The sequence below is a fragment of the Neopsephotus bourkii genome, unplaced genomic scaffold (assembly GCF_033783945.1).
Source record: "Neopsephotus bourkii isolate Nb327-2 ecotype Australia unplaced genomic scaffold, CSIRO-AGI_Nbou_v1 NB_1654, whole genome shotgun sequence".
In the NCBI taxonomy this organism is placed as follows: domain Eukaryota; kingdom Metazoa; phylum Chordata; class Aves; order Psittaciformes; family Psittacidae; genus Neopsephotus; species Neopsephotus bourkii.
The window spans coordinates 529,196-546,558 of NW_026902128.1; the positions used below are offsets into that span (position 1 = coordinate 529,196).

Genomic DNA, 17,363 nt, shown 5'->3' on the forward strand with positions numbered 1-17,363 from the left:
ATATAAATCAGGCACAGAAACCACAAAAAGTGTTGAACACCTCAAAATAGGTTCCCAAGTCATCTTAAGGACAGCTCCAAACCAACCTTTCAGCTGGATCATTTGAATTTCCCAGGTCCACTCTATTACTCTTCGCAGGTCTCCCATTGTTCCATTTGTCCCCAAAACTGGGATTGGTAGCTGCTGCTCTGAGTCAACCAGTAGCCAAATAACGCATGGAAGGCTTGGGTTTCTCATTAACTCCAGAGCTTATATAGTCCCATCTCACAGAGCACCAGCCACTTCTACTGCCTTCATCCTCCTTCCCTGCCCAAGCTCTCACATTGCTTGGCAGCCCAGGCCAGTGACTGCTCTTGGGAGGACAGCAGAGGAGCTGCGGGATGGACGAGAAAAGCAAAATCCAAGCAGAGAAGGTAACCATGACTTGGTGATATTTTTGTGCTAGAATTTCTTCAGGACCCAGCACTGAGCAATGGTATTTAGTGCTTGCCAAGATCAAAACCAATTAAAAAATCCCCTCCCCTAATTAACTGCTGTTTGATGTCTGTATACTGAGCACAGGGGCAGAGGGGTCAAGGGGTTATTTGTTTTTAAGAGCTCTGTTGTCTTTGTGATGGAAGGAAATAATACTTGGCACAGCACTGCCGAAAAACACCAATTTTGGTCATTTTTAGCTTGCTGATCTACTTCAGGGGTGGTTCTGAAGATGGGGCAGGGCACATTCCTGCTGCTCCTGTGCTGCTGTACCGGGCAGAGCTCCTGCTCACTGTGAGCACTGGCGTTAACACTGGCAGCACAGCAGAGACAGCCTCGGCACAGACTGCTCTTTGTGGGGCAACTCTGCTCTGTCCTAGGGGCCTGATCCTGCGCACTTCCAGGGACCTTCCCTTCTCCTTTGGAGCCAGCCAAAGTGCCTGGATGCTGCTGTCCCAGCCAGCTGGGCAGCAGCATCCCTCGGGACAGAACGGGGGCAGCCCCCCCAGGTTTGGGCAGGGCTGGGATAGTAGGATGAGGCTGTTCTCTGCTCCCTTCCCCAGCACCTCACAGGAACACTGGTTCTCTCTGTCTTCACCGCGGTGTTGGGCTTCTTCCAGTACGGCTACAGCTTGGGTGTCATTAACGCCCCCCAGAAGGTAAGATGAGCCCCTAAGCTGTGCATAGGCAAGGGATGAGGGCTTCAGGGCAGCCAGGGCTGGTCTGTCACGTGTAGAAGCCCTCAGGGAGAGCTCTGTCCTTTTCCCAGTCACTGTCTCCCGCAGTACAAAGCCCAAAGGTTTTGTACTGTTTTTTAAGGCAACGGATGGGAAAACAGTGATGACCCCTGCTGCCACCCCTCAGCAAAAGGAGCAGGGCTCTGCCTGTCAGGCTGCCATCCGCACTGCAACACGGTCTCTGTGCTCAGACCAAGGGACTGCACCTCCCCACAGGTGCTGAATCCGGACACCCCATCCCCGGGGAGTGGTGTTGGATGAGGGGGATACTGCATTCCTGCCGTTGTGGTCCCTCCCCACTGGGGAGCTGTGGGGGACCCCAAGATTTCAACCCTCCAGAGCCTGTTTTTCCTAGGGCAACAAAAGAAACAAAACGGGCTGGGGTGGTTATAGATTTGAGCTGATGGCATTTTCTTCTTTGCCCACCACAGGTGATAGAAGCCCACTACAGCCGTGTGCTGGGCATTGCTCCCCTCAACAGACATGCCACCAATGCCTCTGGGGAGGATGACACTGTCCCTAGCACGCAGCCCTGGGCTGGCACCACGGGCACACTCACACCTGTGGCTGACACCGGCGAGGACCTCACCACCTCCTCACACATCCTCACCATGTACTGGTCCCTCTCCGTCTCCATGTTTGCTATCGGCGGCATGATCTCCTCGTTCACCGTGGGGTGGATCGGTGACCGGCTGGGGAGGTGAGAGCACATTGTGTGCTGTGACTTGTCTGCCTCAGCCAAATCCTTTTTGTTTGACTTTTCCCCTAGAAACATTTCTTCCCCATAGAAATACCATTTATGTTCTTTTCCCAATTTAATTTTAAACATACACACCCCAAAATCCAAACCTCTGAAATACTGCTCCAGCCATCACAGAGGTCTGGCTTACAGAAATCCTCACTTATAAATCAAACATTTGATTGCAACTTTCAGCACTTCAGACAAGCAGCTGCTGAGCAGCCTTGATTAACTTTCCAATTCTTTCTCCCTTTTTTTCCATGGCAAAAGGGAGAGGAGAGCATCTGACTGGTGCTGGCACAGGATATATACTTTTAGCTACTCTGCCTGATATTTTCAGGCCTGTGACCATTATTTTTAACCCTGCTGTGCTGATTAAGCCACTTCATAGCTCTGATTGTATGCCATGATGCCTGAGTTGGCTGAGAGGTGCCAGAAGGAGCTGTGCTGGTGCTGCCTTGCAGGGTGAAAGCCATGCTGGTGGTGAACATCCTCTCCATTGCTGGGAACCTCCTCATGGGGCTGGCGAAATTTGGGCCGTCTCACTTACTCATCATCACCGGGAGAGCAGTCACAGGGCTGTACTGCGGTAAGTCCAGGCAGGTCAAGCACTGCAGACCAGCCCCCTGGTAGGGTGCTGGCTGCTCCCAGGCTGCAGCTAAGAGTTTCCTATATTTTTTAATCTTTTTTTCTTTATTCAGGAAGGGTTTCACAGGGTTTTCACACAGGAGTTTCTCTCTTTTCCCTATGTCCTTACTTCTCAATCCAGGATCCTTCCCAGAAGTATTTGAGTTGGCTTTATCATGAAATTGGTTTATTTTACATCCCAGAAAGCAGCAAGTCCCTCCTCTGTATACCTTGGTCTTGCTGGTGGCTGTTATAACAGTACGATATTAACCATGCTGTTTAATGGGTTCCCTAGACAACAGAATTATCTAGCAGATAGTAAAGGAGTACTGTACATACAGAGGATAAGATAGTAGGCAAATAACATGGAATTACATTAGAATTAGCTTAGAAACATCAGCTTATCATTACTGTTACTGATATGCAAATACAGTACTCTGAAGTTTCAAGGCAAGTTTTCAGAAAGCTCTTTGCTCTGTGATAACTGCCCAGTGGATGATCTCTGCTCCATGCTCGTATGTGTATGTTCAAGTGTAAAGGCTCCTTGGCTTGGGGCTCTGAATCCAGGGATATCCAAGCACCTTTGCAAAAGGCAGGTGGTTCCCATCCAGGCACAGGGAGCTTGGTGGGATGTGGGAGGCAGCACACAGGCTCCATCCTCCCTTCCCACCTGGGAAGCGGTTTCTGCTGGTTGCTGACTTGTGATCTACAAGAGGTGATACCTGCATGTGCTTGGTGCAGGGCTCTCCTCTGGACTTGTGCCCATGTATGTCAGCGAGGTCTCTCCCACGGCCCTCCGAGGAGCACTGGGGACACTGCACCAGCTTGCTATCGTCACGGGTATCCTCATCAGCCAGGTAAGCAGGAAAGCACACGAGTCCAGAGATGGTATTTTAAGAGATTAGGGATACCCCAGTGATACACACGGATGTCACTCATCAATCCACCCCAAACTGAAAAACAGTGCAAAGCAATCTGCTCTAATGAGGTTAAACTCCTACCTTGAGTGAGAGCTGCCTTAACAAAGATAACTTCTCATGAAATAAAAAGTACTTCTGCAAAGAGTTTCTCCCTTCCCTAGGAAGTTTTTGTAAGAATCTCATCAGTGTCAGGCTGGATCCTGAACACAAGATCTCTAATATTCAGGTTATCAAAAATTACTTCATCAGAGAATCAGGGAGCCCAATGTTCCCCTCAGCATTGTCCACCATGGCAGGAGTCCCAGCTATGTGACAGTTGGGCACATAAATATACCACAAACCAACACATCCAGAAAAACTTAACCTCAAAGCTCATGTAATCTGATTTAGCCAAAGACCATGGACAGATCATGGGTTAAAAAAAGTTCACAAGCTAGGTCCCGCAGCTCCACTACCTGGGCAATACAATGCTTTTCAAATTACAGAAGGAAAAAAGTTACAAGGGCACACAAACTACCTGGAATACCTTTTTCAATGGTCAATAATCACACACTAAAGCAAAGCTCAAATCAGTTGCAGCCCCAATGCTCAGACTGTGCTGGTCACCACCCAGGTATCTGGGGTACCCCATGCTGCATGGACCTCTACCCATGCCCTGCCCCTTTGTGGAGTTGCTTAGGACACATATGCCCATAAGACCTCCTACCTAAAACCCTTGATATAGCAAGGTCTGAGGAGGAAACATTTCACCAGCATGCTTGTATTTGCTGAGCTGTTTACACAGTGGTTCTATCCAGGCACAGGTCTCCTGCTGGTGGCATGTCCCAAGGAGGACCGAGTCACTGCAGGGTGTCCCACAGCACCTGTAAGCCAAAGTCTCACTCATGACATTTTATGCCATCTGTTCATTCCCTCCTTGTAAGTGTGTATTGTAACTAAAGAAATCAAACTGTTAGGACTGAGAGTTGTATTTGCTTCTAGTCTTCTTCCAGGTTGTCACTTCCAAATGCCATAGTGGGCAACCACTTTCATTTTCTAGGCATGCAAAATAAGCTATTCAAACATGCCTCAATCTTTCCAGGTCCTTGGACTAGACTTTCTCCTGGGCAACGATGAGTTGTGGCCCCTGCTCCTCAGTCTGTCTGGTGTGGCTGCCCTCCTGCAGTTCTTCTTGCTCTTACTGTGCCCTGAGAGTCCCCGTTACCTTTACATCAAACTGGGGAAGGTGGAGGAAGCTAAAAAAAGTAAGACACATTCTGGGCTTGTCTAAAGTTGTTTTTATACTATGTATAGTATTAAACACAGAAGGAAAAGCACAGCTGAGGGTTCACACATGTAACTAGTTATAGCTGCTGCGTCCCACACAGCACATTTGCAGGGGGGATTTTGGACACCTGCAAATAGTCACTGCCTAATGCACACTTGCTTCTTTATCACTGTGGGTGGTGTGAGCCTTAGTACGTTACACCTTTCCATCAGAGAGATGGATGATGGCAAGAGAGCAGATGCCACCCCAAAAACCCCATTCAGTTGGAAGGGATTTCTTCCACTTGTACAAATAAGAATGACATCTTCTAGCAGACACCTGATCTCTCTGTCCTTGGTGCTATTTGCAACTGCACAGTAAATCCACAGCTGAACCTGCTTATGCATCTTCCAGTGTGGCCCTCCTTAGCTGGTTTCAGCCATGTCTACAAGGATTAAGAGCTCTCAGTGGTAGGACACAGGTGAAACTGAGGTGAGAGCCCAGGACAGGGTAAAACAGAGCATAACCACATTCTTGGATGCAGAGTTGCCTGCTCATGCTCTGACCTGCTGAACTATAGATTAGCTCTGAACCATAAACTATTGAGATATGTTTGCATGGGACTAATAAGCATTGCTGAGGGACGAGGCTTGACTGCAGTGTCTCAGAACTAATGTGCTGCTGGCTCTTGCCAGCAGACACACCTTTGATCCTTGATGTGCCATAGGAGTCCTCAGAGCAAGAGGACACTACTGTTCATCTGGCTGGATTACCCTGAGATTTGGTTAGACAGATTCTTGTCCTTACTCTAATTCTTATCTACCACTGAAAATAAAATGTCTATCTTTTTCTTCTTAAGATTTGAAAAGACTCAGAGGAAATTGTGACCCGATGAAAGAGATTGCTGAGATGGAAAAGGAAAAGCAAGAAGCTGCTAGTGAAAAGAAAGTCTCAATAAGACAGCTTTTCACCTCTTCAAAGTACAAGCAGGCTGTCGTTGTGGCGCTGATGGTGCAAATATCTCAGCAGTTCTCAGGAATCAATGCAGTGAGTCTCCCAAAAACGTTTGTCTTTAAAGAAAACTACACTGAGCATGAAAAGACAGTGCTGGCTCCATTCAAGCCACGTCAGGGTGAAGAGAAGGCTTTCCTGTGACTGCAGTAGGCTCCTTGGCCACCACCATCAGTGCTGAAGGTGGACCTCACTGCCAAGCCTTGCTGCAGCAGGGCAGGAGGGAAGAAGAGTGCAAGGGCATTCAGCACAAAACCAGCTGGCTTGGTGCGTCCATGCTGAGCTCTCCTGTCATCCTTCACCTGAGTTCAGCAGTTTGCTCTCTTTAATTACTACCTGCTCACCCCAGGAACCACAGAATCACTATCTCCTAGCTATTTTTAGCTAGTTTTTGCATCACCAAAAATCACCATTTTACACCTAGGAGCATGGAGCCTCCTTTTCAAAACCTTCTCAAACCTTTGAAAGTCTGGTGGCAACTTTACAAAGGTTGAGGCTTCTGTCCTGGCTTTCAAAACCCACCTGCCCTGCCTCGAGGCCATGCACAGCCTCATCCACCAGCCACAGGGTCAGCCACCTGTTTACCTCCTGCCCAGAGGTTATTCACCTCCTTATTTTCAGACAGAAGGGAGAGATTTGAGTCATTCCAGTGTAGTGAGGCTATTTAAAATTAATGTAAAACTTGATCATATTAAGTTATTTGTCTCCAGTGCTCAGTGCTGGTGATCTGGCTTTCAAGATTAAACTATATGGAAGAAAACAGTTTTAAATATGCAAATGCAGTAGCTCAGGAGGAGAATTTCAATAGGATTTTTGACTCCCTCAGGCTTCTTTGAAAGTTTCAGCTTTAATTATTATAACAAGCCATTAAAAGTTGAAAAATCTATTCCTAATTAAATTACTTCACATCTCAGCCAAGCAAGTGAGACTCTTCCCTCACGAGAACAAAAAGTTCCACCAGCCCTGTTGCCTAATCCTTCATTTTAATTATTTTGATAGATCTTTTACTACTCTACAAACATTTTCGAGAGAGCTGGAGTTGACCAACCAGTTTATGCAACCATTGGTGTTGGAGTTGTGAACACAGTCTTCACTGTTATCTCTGTAAGTAAATATTTTTACCCCCGACACTGCAAAAACATGTAGGCTACAGTGTGGTTTTGAAATATGATTTTATCCTGGAGCTGAGATTTGCAGTCGTGCAGGACTGACCCTGCACACCTTTCAGGAAAATCATTCCCTGGCAAGCCCTGATTGAAAAATCAAGTCTTAAAGTACAGCCCATTGCCATCAAACAGCGCTGCTTTTCACAGTGAGTGAAAACTGCATCGCCATGCTCAGGGAAGCTCTGGTAGCTCAGCATTTCCCCCCACAACAGAAGCTGCCTTTGAGACTGAAATTCTGCAGGTGTTATTCCCCTCAGGGAGCAGGCAGGGGATTGGCATTGCGATGGGGAAGCCAGCAGCTCACAATCTCCCTCTTACATGTTATCTTTCAAATTGTTTTCTATATGTACATAGCACCTGCACGAGTGATATCCAAAGGCTATTCCACAGTAATAAAAGTAATCTAACACCTAACCTCATTGTATCTATGCAGTGTTCTGAAGCAATAAAAGGATGGTTCTGTTTCCACAGCCTTCCCCTTTGTTTGTCTCTCTCCTGAGAGTATTAACACAATTCCTATCAGCAGGCAATTATTTTTGTAACGTGGGCATTAACATAAGATCAGGAAATGCCAAGCTCATTTCCCTCACACCACTAGAGAGACTTAGGGAGCAAAGGACTTTTACCCACCATGAAGCAGGACTAGCTGCAAGGTAGAAACACACAGCTTTAAGAGATCTTAGTCCAGCATGTATGAGATAGAAGGTCTTGGGGTGAACCTGCCTTAGAGGAAGTCCATCACAGGCCCTGTACAGAGGAGAAAACATTATTGTGAAATGAGGCACAGAAGTGGGCAGATGGAAGAGATCTTTCTCTAGCTCAGAGTATCTCCTGCAGTTTAATCTCCACCCCAGGGCTGTGGTACTTGCAGCTCTTTGCTGCTTTTGGCCACGAGCACTTAAAAATTACCTACATTTGTCAATTAATGACAGACCCCGATCAAAAGGCTGAAACACTGAGAGCGGGGGTGGACCTTGGTGAGGGAGAAGGAAGCACAAAGTCTTGCCCTCTGCAGCTTCACAAGTTACCAAGATGAACAGCCTCTGGCAAAAGAGATTGTCTCTTGGAAGCATAAATCACTTGCTGTAATTGCCAGGAAAGGTTTTGCTGGTGGCCAAAGGTGTTCTTTAAAGAAAGGGGAAGGAGCAGACAGCCTCAGAGGGTAGTACACGGTATCTTAGGGCAGGCCAGATGCACTGTCCTTCTGGAGTTACCTGTACCTCCCCACTGGATGAAGTGATTGCTACAGACTTAGCTGTCAGAGTTTGGGTGAGATGATGGGAGTCCACCAGAGGAGTTGAAAATGAGCAAGCTAAACCCTGTGGCTACTAGGGAAGCAAAAGGAGTCTGGGAGCAACTGAAGAATAAATCCTGACTCCAGCTGCTACAGGATTATCCCTGTCCTAGTGGTGGCAAGATAAAATGGCCCATGATGTGACTTGAATTATGCTACATTTTGAAGGCTGCTTCCAAATCAATGCAGACCTGGGAAGTTTATTCTTCCTGCGAAGGGGACCAAAAAAAAAAGAAGGATCTTCTAAGTGTAAGTTCTGAGTCTATGTGGTTATACCTTGCCCTTGGCAGGGTGGCAGCTCAGTCTGGCTCCCTAACAGCCACCACAGAGTTTCTGACACTTGGAAACCAGCACATAAATCTCTACCACGAGAGCTAAAAGAGCAGGATGCAATGTGTTGGTAGTAACAGGTTGCTGATGGCTAAAGGACCTCATTGAACCTCCTAAGAGTGAGCTGCTGCACTTGTTTCTACAGGTCTTTTTGGTGGAGAAGGCAGGCAGGCGGTCCCTGTTCCTCGCTGGTTTGATGGGCATGCTATTAAGTGCTGTGGCCATGACAGTTGGACTTGTGCTCCTGGTAAGGATCTCTCTCAATTTTTTAATCCATGATTTGCAAATAAGAGAAGAAAAACCATCCTTTAAAGTGATTGTTTTGCATTTTTGTCTCACAGGAGAAAACATTTGTCCTAAGAAGGGGAAATTCAAAGTGGCCATAGCTAGGGCTACCTCTGGTTACAGAAGTGCCTGAGGACACTGCATTTTTGGCCCTGAGACACCCCACTTCTGCTAGAAAGGACCTGTGTCCCCTGTCCCCTCCCTGAGCTAGCTGACCTCAGCTCCTTACACAGCCATTGCACTATTCCTAAAGCATAATCCCATGCCTGCTAAGAAACCCAGGGCATGTGCAAACAGTGCAGTGCGTCCTTAACCCTCAACTTGTATTTCCCTGGCTTAGTGCAAGGATGCTACACTAGCATCTTGTCTTTGTTAAAAAAGGGACAAATTATTCCTTCTTACGCCCAGGAGAGTGGTCAGGGTGTGAGACATGGGGCAGAACAGGCAGAGGATGGAGCGAGCCCACAATCAAAGTCAGTCCAAACCTGTCAAGATGTAAAAGTAAATAAGGGGTGGCCTCCTCTACAGAACACCCTGGTTATTGAAGACACCACCATCTTGCCTCTTTGCAGCCATCCTGCAGGCAAGGGAAGAGCTTGAAGGTACAGCTGAGGTGACAGCTGTGAGCTCCAACATCCCTCTGCAAGAGGCAATGTTGGCACCACACAGCCATCTAGTACCCAACCCAAGAGTTTAGAGCTTTAATTATGCATGTCCAGTACCCACTTGTCTGAATAGAAAGAAATTTCTGAAAAAGAAGCCTAATTAAAGCAATTAGGGATAATTAATGAAAGTTGTGCTAGAACTAACACTGAGCTCACCCTCTTGCAGAGCCAGTTTGCTTGGATGAGCTATGTCAGCATGGTCGCAATCTTCCTCTTCGTCATCTTCTTTGAAGTCGGGCCTGGCCCCATCCCTTGGTTTATTGTGGCTGAACTGTTCAGCCAAGGCCCGCGCCCCGCTGCCATTGCTGTCGCCGGCTTCTGCAACTGGGCCTGCAACTTCATTGTGGGAATGTGTTTCCAGTACATAGCGGTAAGAAATCCCTCTACAACCACACAAATAAATGACTGGCATGACCCCACTGCTGGGCTCCCAAAATAGCCCAGCAGGATGTGGATATGCCTCCTAGATCTTGATGTGGATATGCCTCTTAGATCTCTACCCCCAAGCCCTGCTGGGTACCTCAGCCACCCAAGGTAGGATGGGGAAGCCATTCCTGTGGTACTGATGGTGGTGTCTCCTCTTCTCACTTCACCGGCTGCAGGATCTGTGTGGACCGTATGTGTTTGTGATCTTCGCAGCTCTGCTTCTAGTCTTCTTTCTGTTTGCATACTTCAAAGTACCGGAGACGAAAGGAAAGTCCTTTGAGGAGATTGCAGCTGTATTCCGCCGCAAGAAGCTCAGGGCCAAAACAGTGACTGAGCTGGAAGACCTGCGACGCAGCGAAGAGGCATAGACATTGCCACACACCCAGAAAGGACTGTGCATGGACCTCCTTCAGGTGCTGCAGAAAGAACGTTGGGCAAAAGTCTTATTTCACAGAAACCTTGCAGCTGGCAGACCAGGAGGACCCATCCATTGGATGCCTTCTGACTGCTGCAGCTCACACCTCCAAGCCACAGGTGCCAACCTGGCATTTTCCTCTGAAACACTCAGTACAACTAGGCTGCAGAAAGAGCCAGGGAAAGGGCACAAATATTATGTTACATGTGTGCCTTCATGACACACTGGGACAATGATATTATTAGCTGGCAAAGCATTACATTGAGCAGGGTCATCACTCAGCTGGAATGAAGGAAAGAGTGCTCAGCTGATGCTGCAGCCTCATGTTTTCACCTCTTTGTCCCACGCTTACTGCTTCCTTCTGTTGAGTGATCTGATGCACTCAGAAAACAACAGCTGGTGAAGGTTGTGGCACAGCCACAGCACTGACTGCCTCAGGTGCTACGGAAAACAGACTAAGCAAACTGCTCCTTACTCCTGCCTGTGCAGAGGAAGAAGGTGAATTGGTTGGGATGCATCTTGCTTGCTTTGCTATCCATGCATTATAGAAATGCTGTCCAATCTCATGAGAATTTATCAAGTCACAAGATTTTTTAGGAAAATCTTAGAAACTCTGGCTGGGGCTGATGTGCATTTTTTTTTTCTTTTGTTTTAGCCAGACTATTTACCTCCTCTTTCCTCCTAGGAATCATTTCTTGCCTCCTTTACCCTGCTGTGGCACAAGACAGCACATCACTGACTACACAACAGCCTGGGCTCTCCTTTCCTCTAGGTCAAGAGACTCATGTCCTGCTGCCACCCCTCCCATGGTGTGACCATCACCAGGTCACCTCTGTTTGCTGCTCCTCCTTCTCCACCCTGTGAATCTGCCTTCCCTTCCTTTTGTACAACACTTAGATCTGCAGGCTCCAGCTTCAGCCAAAGCCTTGGGCTGTCCATATTGTAACAATAAATGATGACTCAAAGAGGAAATGGGTACTGCAGCATAAACTGGAAGGTGCCCCACTGCTCCGACCCCCACTTTGCACCCACTTATGGTTTTGCTGACTGTGTTTGCTTCAGCCAAGACAGTGTGCAAGCAGGAGGTTGTGTTGTTTCCATAGCCTTATTTGTGATCGGCTTGCTTCTATATGAGGTACCTTTATATCACAAAATCAAGCTACAAGGATTTTTCTTCCTTTTTTCGTGGGATGTGTACAAACACTGTAAAAGCCTGTTCTCTGTTTGCTTGACTTTTAAGATTTGCATGCTCCTTGTTGTGATACCAGGTTACTTTCTAGCAACTTTATCAAGACAGAAACCCATTATTTATTTAGAGACAAACACCAGCATTGCTCAGTCACTGCGAGCTCATCACAGCTACCAGTGAAACAGTGGCCATAAAGTAAGAGGATCAAGCAGAATGAAAAGCACGAGAATAGTCAGGCCAAGTAGGATCATAGGCTGCAGCTACAGATTTGGTTTTAGGGAAGGTTCATGCTCCTTTCTATGTGTCCGAACTTCTTTCCTCTGTAGACTTTACTCTCTTGGTATTAAGGTCCCAGAGCAAATTCTGGTCCCTTCCAAGTAACTAGCAGTGTAGCCACAAGGTCCACTGGGGTATTGTCTGGCTCTGGCCTGTGCACTGAAGCAGTAAGTTTGCACTTTTCTGGAGTCACTGCTGGGATTTAACCAGAGAACTGGGTCAGTGCTGCCATGTGCTACAGCAGTGGGGACCTGGGACTGACATGGGGCATGCAGGGCATGTAGGAACTAGGGCCCAGGCTGTGGTGCATAGAAGAGAGCAGCAGAGCTGGGGCGCAGGCTCTGGGTCGAACTGCCAGTCTGTGTGCTGCAACAGGTCTCCCCAGGTGAGACTAGCTGAGACAACAGGCTCAGAAGCTCTCCACAATGTCTGCTGCAGATAGTTAAACATTATAATGAGTTATCTGAATGTAAAAGAAGGGGAAAAATAAAAAGAGATGGGTTCTTGCTTTCAGCAATGTTATCTACGCCTGCAACATAAAAGCAACAATGAACAACATCTACAACATGTGTTGGCTTGTGCTGTTGAGTTGTTTGCGTTTTTTTCCTTCTCTGTATATCTCAGACATATGTTCAACTCCAGATGGGAGGCATTTTCCTAGCAAGACATATTTGCTCCATGGGTGTTAATTGCTGTGCAAACCCTCAGCTAAATGCCTTTGAAATGGATGGTCCAGATGTGAGACTGGGGAGTTTGAAGGCAGCTCCAGAGCTGGTGGAAGCTGGCTCTGCACTGGGATGAATATTCACTGGAGGTGTGCCAGCATCTAACCCCAGCTGTCTTCACTGCCCACCTATATAACACCACAACAAATGACACCTCTGCTTGCATGAGCACTGGTGCAACTTACAACTTGGTGCTGGGGCCTCTCTAAGCATGATAGGCATTTGGGAAGAGATGGGGCTGAGGCAGATTTGATCCTGCTCTGAGGGCAGAGCCAGGCTGGTCCCCTCCAGGAGTGGAAGGCTGGGACAGCAGAGGCAGGGTGGCAGGGAAGGTGCTGTCACTGGACTCCTAGATGTCCCCTGCTAGGTCCTCGTGAGCCGGCCAGTCCATACAAATAGAACAGCTTGAGTTACAGCCACACAGTGTTCACATGGGTAGTTTAACATGAGAAAGACTGTCCAAAACCACTTCACTAAACTTCTGTTGAGCTTTGTCCTAATGCCTGAGGGGCACCAGCCAGTGACACTGTCAGTAACCCAGCAGTGAGGGATCACTTAGCAACGCTCTGAGCAGCCAGTCTTTATTTTCCTGTGTGTTACTGGGTGAATGATATCAGAAAGCCTGGTCCAATTACTGTAGAACAGCACATAAACTAGTTTAACAAAGCCCACTGCATTAACCTTACCCACAGCTATAGCCCTGAACTTCCCAGAAGGTCTGCCTGGGTGTTCAGAGGCCCTTAAGGAAAACTGGTCCCTGAGTTTCAGGATGTGCTTCCTTGCAGCAGCTGCTGTGTGGAAGAGAAGCAAGTCTTCTCCTTCCAGGCTGGGACCTCCCCCTGGCAACCCTCTCCAACCCTCTTGGGCCCCAACTGGACGATGTGCCTTAATGCATTTAACTATTATCATTTGATTTATTTGTATATTCCCCTGGAGATGATGCTTTGCTCACCCCAGGATGTTTCAAATCAGTTCTGTTCATGGTTGCAGTGGGGCAGGCTGCAGCTTGGGACACGATGTGCAGAACTCAGCGCTGCTGGAGGCTACGGCAATCCCTGTCCTCACGAGGGCTGATATGCTGGGCTGAACTATCATAAGTGCACTTTTACCATGCATGACAATGCAGAAAGAGGTCATACAAGTCGGTGAAACCTGCCAACGTTTACTTTTTTCTTGTCCCATCAGGCTGGTAATTTGGACTGTACACTTTATCTGTCCTTGCTACATTCAAGTTCCAGTTAAAACTTGTTCTTGAGACACAGCTTGTTGAATCATTATTTTTATCTCTCAGTGTTACAGTTTTACCAAGTTGCTAATCATTAAGAAAATTTAAAAGACCAGGTCATACTTATTAGCTAAATGGCCGTTGCTTTTAGTTAACATGTGAAATATGTTCTCCTACTGTGGTTAGCTAATAATGAAATATAATTAATAATCTCTGAGAAAGCATCTTGTCAGCAAGGGTTTTGACAGTGTTTTCCTAATGTGCTGACATGACAGCTATTAAGACTCTTCTGTCGTGTCAGAGAAATGGCTAATGATATCTAGCTTCCCACTCTCTAAGCATAATCTTAAAATTAGTTTGACTTTCCTAATCCAATAAACTGAGGACATTTGGCCCCATTAACACTTTCCACACTAATTTATCACAGATTTTCTGCCTCACTTCAACTTGTTTTTCATCCCTGGGAAGTGCTCCCCTCCACCTCCCCAGGCACACAGCTGATGAGGATGAAGCTAACCTCAGCGCTACATATGCAGGGGCCCAGTGTTTGAGGTACAATGCGTTTTCTGAGGTGCTAGATGTCCTCCTTTTTTTTCACTGAGAGCTGAAGGATTACAAAGCAGGACATCAGGTCTGGATCCAGCAGCACCTGTAAGCATGAGACATAATTTAAGGTAACGGTGCCTGTGCTCAAGTGTTTCATTAAATCCTGAAGCAACACTGGCAAATTTTATCTGGAGGCACAGCCTAAATAGCTGTGCTGAGAGGGAAGGAATCTCCTCCCCAGCAGAGTGGCAATAAATTTGGCTGTAGAACCGCAGTTACTACAGGCTGTAGAAATAACTGTAGACCTGACACTTGGGCAGTGCCTTGTGACTTTGCCTCCATGTATTCTGCTCATGAGAGTGAGTGGCTCTTGTGGCTATGAAAAGCATCATGGCCCCCAGGTCATAGGTGCGATATCCCTGTACTAGCATTGATGCAGCCCCACGAGGAGGGAACAGTTGGAGTTACTACATCTTTTCCCTCTTCTTAGTGGGAGCTACAGGTGGTTCTCACTAGCTCAGTGTCCCTGCACTGCCACTGCTTGCCTCTGATCTCCAGTGTGTGCCCAGGGTGAATTCCATGGGGAATTCAGGCAGTGTGGCTGTGTGTGCACACCTCACCCGATGTTTCTCTGGCTGGGTGGTTGTGTGGAGCACAGAAAGGTAAGAGTGGCCAAGAAGTACCTAGAGGCAGTGCTCCAGCAGTCTCTAAGGATTGTCCCAGGCCACACAACACCTAGTAATTGTAGGAACCATCCAGCACCTCAGAATCCCTTTCTCAAGGCTGAAGCAAAAGCACAATGAGTCACTGGCACTGCACAGAAAGCAGGAGGTGAATGGCAGGATTAAAGCAGTGCCTATAGCAGCGTGGGGTGCCTGTGGCAAGGTCACTGCAGAGGCTCTTTAATGCAGTTCGTACTATATAGATAGACTGTATGTAGGAGCTCAGAGGGTCTGCTGAGCATGACAATGTCCTCTGGATAGATTATATGTCCCCAGCCTCTCTCATGTTCTCCTGCTTGAGGCTGCGCCAGAAGCCAGTGTGAACCTTCACCCCCAAAAGGCAGGACACATCAATGGGATACCAGGTAAGACAGCTGAGCAGCTGAAACAGAGACACTTGTTCAGGCTGGATCAGAGTTGTTTACACTGCTTTGCTCATGACCCATTATTTCTAATCTTGTGACCTGAACCAAATCCTGATGAATGAGCCTCCCTCTACTTTCCCAGTGCTTACCCAGCGCTGAGGGCACCAAGACTGAGTAAACTGCTCACTGCCGCTCTAAGAGTGACCCCCCTCTCAGCTAGCAAGCACAGCTCTTCTCTGTCACCCAGGCCACCACCCTTGTGTGTTGCAGGACATGGCTGCCCTCCTTGTTGCTCCCCACAGAGATGTATCACAGTATTTACAAATAAATATGCTTTGAAGTCATAGAATCATGGAATGGTTAGGGTTGAGAAGGACCTTAAAGCTCATTCAGTTCCAACCCCCTGCCATGGACAGGGAGATCTTCCACTAGACCAGGTTATTCAAAGCACCATCCAGCCTGGCCTTGTACACTGGCAGGGATGAGGCAGCCACACCTTCTCTGGGCAACCTTTGCCAATGCCTCAACACTCACAGTAAAGAGCTTCTTCCTTTTATCTAACCTAAATCTCCTGTTTAAGGGGAGATTAAATCAAACTGCTGCTGTTGTATAGAGAAGTGAGATAATCACATTAGTACTGTCAAGAAACACACTTTAGAAAATAGATGTTGATCCAGACAAAGGAATGATGCCTACAAGCAGTAACTGATGGAGCTGATTTCCTTTTTTCTTTTTCATGTTATTGAATCTTGAATAAAGACTGTCTTGAATACATGTTTTGTGTCCTGAAAATAAATAGAATTTACAGCTGCGTCTCAGTAAAAAGCCTTGATTTACTCCAGAAGATCTCTCACGTAATCCAAAGTAAAGCTGTTAGTCGTGGCAAATCAGCCACATTTATAATCTGGTCCTCAAGGGAAAAAAAAATAAAATAAAATTGCCAGTAGTGCTTACCCCAGCCTGCTCCAGTTTGGGTTCAGATAAAATCCTCACGAATGATTTTATTAGAAGAAAAAAAGTCCTAGGGCACATGTAATTAGTTCACTTATTTGTAGGTAAACAAACACACTGCACATGTAAAAACACTTAACACAATGCCAAAGTCTCTGATTATCAGCTGACACAGAAGAAAAATGGGCAGCTCCCCAGGGTGAAGTGTATCATCTCTAGAGTGGGCTGGGTGAGGCAGCATATACTGAAAACCCTGGTAACAGAAGAGAGCCACCATCTCAAACTGCTGGGGCATTATAAAGGGGCTCCACGTAAATGAAAGCCAAACTTACCTCCTTGGGTACATGCTGCACAATTTGGAGCGGTATTTGTGCAACCCAGGGTGGGACCATAGGCAAACAGATTACACAAGTTAAAATGAATTAAAAGATCCCATGAAGAACCATTTAAAAATGTATGCAACTTATGCAGCAATCCCATTACACAGACAAGAAGTTCAGCATCTCAGGGCAGACACCCCAGGCCAGCACACTGCAGCCTGTGCTGCTGATGGCAGAGGCCAGCTCTGACAGTGCTGCCACAGGAGCCCTGGATTTGGATGTTTTTCTGTTTCTCTGGTGTTTATAGGTGGTCTCTATGGCACCCCTCCGGGCTGGGCCCATTCACCAGCAGCTTCACAGAAGTGTCTTCTGGTGAATTCGGTTTAACAGCTAAAGTACTGAAGCATCTGACTTGGAGAGTTTTAATAAAATTGGTTATTGTTTGGCCTCGTTTTACTCAGATCCATGTCTGGCTCTGTGGCTGCATTCATCATTGCAGACTTCTCAGGCAGAGCAGGGAGTGGATGTCAAGAGGTTAACGGTGGCTGTGCTGTTAGCACTGTGGATAAACTGTCAGGAATGGAGTCACCCAAGACTCACATCCATTAATGTAAACCGGCTTTCACCACAGCTTCTGAGCAGCTTCAGACCCCTATGGCTATGAACTTGCAAAAAGCTCTTCATTCTGAGAGGGGAAACAACAGCCACG

The 17,363-nt window shown here is 47.1% G+C and overlaps 1 protein-coding gene across 1 annotated transcript; it reads left to right on the top strand.

Annotated features, from left to right (window-relative positions):
* Positions 1-277: 277 nt before the first annotated feature.
* On the top strand, positions 278-12,367 carry SLC2A2 (solute carrier family 2 member 2). The gene is made up of 11 exons (XM_061374825.1): positions 278-413; positions 1,038-1,133; positions 1,643-1,911; positions 2,415-2,539; positions 3,319-3,434; positions 4,579-4,741; positions 5,603-5,790; positions 6,754-6,858; positions 8,690-8,791; positions 9,661-9,864; positions 10,097-12,367. The coding sequence occupies exons 1-11, from the start codon at positions 381-383 to the stop codon at positions 10,286-10,288; spliced, it is 1,593 nt and encodes a 530-aa protein (XP_061230809.1). The 5' UTR covers positions 278-380; the 3' UTR covers positions 10,289-12,367.
* Positions 12,368-17,363: the final 4,996 nt, after the last annotated feature.